At 37.2% G+C, this 4,907-nt stretch overlaps 1 protein-coding gene across 4 annotated transcripts; it reads right to left on the minus strand.

Annotated features, from left to right (window-relative positions):
* Positions 1–1,123: 1,123 nt before the first annotated feature.
* On the minus strand, positions 1,124–3,658 carry LOC148923848 (uncharacterized). 4 transcript variants are annotated; one of them, XM_089061991.1, is made up of 5 exons: positions 2,781–3,658; positions 2,598–2,632; positions 1,772–2,129; positions 1,593–1,697; positions 1,124–1,515 (listed from the first exon to the last, which is right to left on the minus strand). In XM_089061991.1, exons 3-4 carry the CDS (start codon positions 2,125–2,127, stop codon positions 1,643–1,645), a joined length of 411 nt encoding a protein of 136 aa, XP_088918117.1. In that variant the 5' UTR covers positions 2,128–2,129; positions 2,598–2,632; positions 2,781–3,658; the 3' UTR covers positions 1,124–1,515; positions 1,593–1,642. The 4 variants fall into 4 exon arrangements, with proteins under 4 accessions (XP_088918117.1, XP_088918115.1, XP_088918116.1 ...); XM_089061989.1 differs by having other exon boundaries at positions 2,524–2,632; positions 2,781–3,651; XM_089061990.1 differs by having other exon boundaries at positions 2,598–3,658.
* Between the last annotated feature and the right edge of the window lie 1,249 nt (positions 3,659–4,907).

The following is a 4,907-nucleotide window of genomic DNA, read 5'->3' on the forward strand; positions in this document are numbered from 1 at the left end:
TCCAACCCTTGCTTAAGAAATTCTTGCTGCATTTTGGCCATCACTTCTTGTTGCATTTGATCTCGCATCTGGTCTAGAATGGAAGGATCCAAGCCAACTGAGGGGTTTTGTGTCGAGTTGTTACATATGAGGCGTTTTGCAAAGTTCCCTGCCCCTATCATCCTCTTTTTCTTGTCTAGCTTGCCTCCAAGAACACCATCTATGAAAATCCTGCTCAAATTTGGATTGTCACCCTTTGTTGCAGCAATAGCATTCACTTTCGCCTAAATAATAACAAATTTATACATGTAAAATTAGCATTCGAGGTATATCAAACTTACACTTGATATTAGTTTAAGAACAAAACTATACGTGTAAATCTCATGACTTGAACAACGGCCCTTCGCTAATAATCAGATGTTTAAACTAACACAACGTCAACCATAAGAGGAGTGTTCACTTAACCTCACCAAAATAATTCATCTGTTTACGATCTGCCAATTCTACACTCAACTTTTCATTTGATTTCAAATCTTGACATGCAAATTTAGTTTTTAATATCTTTGCACGTTCATATCTCCTTGCTCATGAAGAAGCCCCTTTCTGTCTAATTATTATGATTGTGAGTAAAAAATTGGGTTTAATTGTGGATTTTGTAAATTAAAATGTTGCATTCATCTCTTTTATTGGACAGGTGATACCACCAGATTTTTGCATTAGTCCATCATTAATCCCATCACTAATCCCATCAAATTGCAACTTTATATTATCCTTTCCTTTTATCTTCGCAGATAAGAAAATCACAAAATAAAAGAGGCAAATAGCAGAGTGCCGTGAAGCTCAATTTCAGCAATTCAATGAAAGAAAAGGCTAAAATTTTGTCAAGAAAATTGCTAAATATATGAAAAGATAATCAGATGGAAGCAAAAAGAAAAACATCTACCACATATCTCAACTACAGAAATAGAACTTACATCAATATCAACAGCCCTTTTATATGTGTAACTTTTATATGTGTAACTCCCGTCCTCGTAAGTGTGTAGTTGTTACGAACCTTTCTTTAGTTTAGATATATTAGGGATTTACATATCTTTTCATATATTTGATTCTTGTTCGTTAAGTTAAGTTAGGGTAGTAGTTCTAGTATTATAAATAGGATATATTATTATTTTGTTATTCATTCAACCAATTAAAGAAATCAATATTTCGCGAGCTTGGCTTGAATCACAAAACTCTAATTATCTATCGCTGACGACGAGATTCATTCTCGCGCTCAGCCCTGTCCGGAGATCACCGTCGACCCAAGACCTGGGGGCCGGATTAATCAACGGATCTAAACTCTCAACGCTGCCGACGGAGACTCCTCCGCGCCAGCCATATTGTTTGTCCGCCGACCCTTAAACGAGGGCGCCGGAATTGTGGTGTTAAGTTGTGAATTTGGACGGAATTCTCACGTTAGGAGCAGGAGGCTCCTAACAGTAGTGCGTGGAACGATTCATACACACAATCCCTCACTGAGACACTTCTCTCGGCTGCCTATTAAAGAAGAATTAAATAAAACATGAGTTAATTTAAGGTATATATGTGTATATTTATATGTATATAACACTTACCGTCTTCAAAGCTTTCTCTTCAACAGACACAGACCCACCACGCTGTTTACTTATTCCAGTCCCAAGTCCATCAGGTTCGGACATTCGATGAATACGATGATCTTCCTATAAAAGCCCGAAAAATGAATGAAAATACAGAATCAACTATGAAAAGAAAGATAGAAATGAAGAATTTTTACCCTGTATAGGGGTTCCTCTGAAGTTGAATCCTGCCATTAACCATAACAGAAGGTTCTTCATTGACTCTCTCATCCATATCATTGCCCCAAACATCGCTCCCATCATCACCCCTGCCATCGCTTCTGTCATGGCTCCTGTCGTCATCCCTGCCATCGCTCCTGTCATGGCTCCTGTCATCACCCCTGCCATCGCTCCTATCATCGCCCCTATCATTAGAAGATATCTCTTGTTGTGCCTGCATTTGACGCGATCCAGTGCGAGATGGCGTGTGAGTTTGACGCGATCCAATGCGAGATGAACTGGCAGAAGTTTGTCCACCATCGTGATCTATAGCATGTCGCACTCGTCGATTCATATCTAAAATATGTAATGAAAAGTTAGTGCGATTCAAGTATATTGCATCATATCATATCTTGTTCAAAGGACCAGCTTATAACAAGTAACTGAATTTCTAATATGCATCCCTTAATTTTTTAACATAACATGTGCATAGTATTATGAGTTCTACTATCCATCTAAACCACATCTTACATAATATTACTACTATGTTTTCAAGAAAAATTTCTGGGAGTTATAAAACCATGACTTGCTAATTCCTGAAACCAGAAAAGCATATTGCTGAAATCAGAAAAGCATATAAAACCAGAAAAGTCATCAGATATGTTAAAGGCTATAAAATCAGATTACATTTAATAAATTCAATTAGTATTGGAACATCAAAAGAAACTGAGAGGCAGTGATTGTTGTGTACCATATCATGTGTCAACGTCATCATCTTCATTATCATTTTCGATGTATTCATCATCCGAAATTATAACATTTTACCTATTCTAGCAGCTTTCCAGAATACCCCTCGAAATCTGCCATAACAAAAAAAAATCAGAATGGCAAGAGACTCATGTTTATGGAGATCATGACATAACCAATCCAAATAAACATGCAAAGAGTGATCACATACAGAGGTCTGAAAGATTGAGAACCAAATTAAAAACAATAAGAAAAATTTACCTAGTGATGCAAATCAAATATTCATATTATATCCTCTAACTTTGAGTGATTTTCTATATAGATTAACAATAAGGAATTCTCTTTAAAGCTTTTCATCAAACATTTTGAGAGTAAAGGCAGAGGAAGAAGAACATCAGCAGCGAGATACTGCGTGAGGCGTTCAAGCTGCCTATGCAAAGATCAGCGCAGCTGCTGCTCCGTAATCAGCTCAGATCATCACGACGCCCTGCAGTTTGCAAAATCTAAACCAGTCCCAAATTTCGTCGGCGAGCCGTTGGATCGCAAGCCAAGCTTAGCCGGCAACCTGCCGGAGTTCGCGAGCAACTCCAGGTGTGAGCAGCAGCGGGGAGGACGGAATCTTGCCGGAGACCCGCCGGAAATGCACGCCCAATGCTCCGAACAGCTGCCGTTTCACGCAGCAGCAGCAACCACCCGGCCGGGTGAGTTTTGCACCATAAAATATACCCGGCCGGGTAAGCTTCGAAAGGCGTAAGGAGTCCAGAAAGGGCTGATTTTTTGACACCCGGCCGGGTGATTTATTAGCTTCAAAATCTTAACGGCCGGGTAGAGCAATTGTAACTGCAAATTCGCAGTTTTCTTTGGGCAGTTTGGTTGGGGATAAAAGGGACGACTTTGGCAAAAGAAAGGGGGGGAGAGAAGAGGAGTCCAGGAGAGAGCAATTGAATACGTCTAATTGAGAGATCGAATTGGGAGTATTTTGCGACGGTGGACAAATCTGGAGACAAGAAGACATAGGAGTTTGACTTTGGGAGAATTGAAGTGAGAGAAAGGAGAAGTGCCGTGTGGAATTGGGAGATTACTCAAAGAATTCATCATCAATTTCTTCAAGCTTACTCTATGGTTTCTCAGATTATATATTTTTTCTTTATGACTCCTAGTTTGATTATGATTGGCTAAAATTTTTTGTGTTGCTCCAAACATGTAGATGGATAATTTGTTCGTGTGATCTATTCTATATTCTTCTTTATCTTATGATCGTCGTTATCACATTTTTTATTGCTTGATTCTACCACTCTTGGTGCATCGTTAGTAGTAGTTCCATGGTCTTATTTAAATGTCTCTTCAACTTTGAATAAGATGGATCTTTGTGGTAATGAATTATCAATTAGAATTGTTTAGATGATAATTTGATAATGGATTTCATGAGCTAATAGTAATTGATCTTTGATTCTCGCGCATCCGTAGGATTCTTAGATTAATGAAAGCTAGTTTATAGAATATGTGTTCAACTATTCTTAAACTATTGTATGTCAAGCATGTTCAATGCTAGCATCATGAATAGATTTTTATAGTCCCGTAATTCATAAGATAGAATTGAATATTAGAATAAATCACTGTTTTATCCGTGAATGTTTGGAGTAACAATCTCATCTCTTGTTTCGTCTTGCTCGTTTATTTCTTTTAATTGTTGTTGCTTATCTTGAAATCAAAATCTTCAAACCAAATCACTTTTTATTATGTATTTTGTTTGCTTTAGAATTAAATAAACTTGCCTTCCCTGTGGATCGACACCTTAAATTACTACACACGAAGCTGTAATCTTGCAGTAAAGTGGTACTATTTGGGTTAATTAATTGAACTTGAGTGAAAAATTATTTTGTTTTGATAGACCTAAATTGACACATCACCTAGAGTCTAATCTAAAACACCAAAACCAAAAGAACTCATAGAATGGACCATCTCTATTTGATCAAGCAGCTGACATTTTCTCCTCATTCATTTTTCACTGCATCAAAGAGTTCAAATAATAAAAGCAAGAATATCTGCCAACATAATTAAAGTTAATGATCAGCAGCAACAAATAATCAATAGTGCAGAAACTAGAAAAGACCAACTCTGCTATCAAGTTTATTTAGTTTACAAGGGAACAGTGGTCTGTTAAACTCATATTTCTGTGTGATATCTTTGTGAATACTACGGAATTGTCTTATAACGCCAAATACAAAATATTCTTTTTCTAAACCAATTCATTTCCTTATAAAGCTAGGGACAACATGGTTTAGAGTTCTAGAATAATAGTCAAAGATTTGTGTTAATAATAGTCAAAGAAGAGAGCTAAAAAGGATATAAATGGGGTGAGAGTCAGACATATGAGTAGGCATTGGG

This window comes from Salvia hispanica, chromosome 6 (assembly GCF_029641045.1).
Source record: "Salvia hispanica isolate PSC_SH4W2 chromosome 6, Shi_PSC_v1, whole genome shotgun sequence".
In the NCBI taxonomy this organism is placed as follows: Eukaryota; Viridiplantae; Streptophyta; class Magnoliopsida; order Lamiales; family Lamiaceae; genus Salvia; species Salvia hispanica.

Bases quoted from the DNA above. Each gene is read 5' to 3' on its own strand.
- LOC148923848 (XM_089061991.1), bottom strand. From the start codon at position 2,127: ATGAATCGACGAGTGCGACATGCTATAGATCACGATGGTGGACAAACT. The intron at 1,698-1,771 runs GTAAAAATTCTT...GGGCTTTTATAG, and splicing joins CAGAGGAACCCCTATACAGG to GAAGATCATCGTATTCATCG.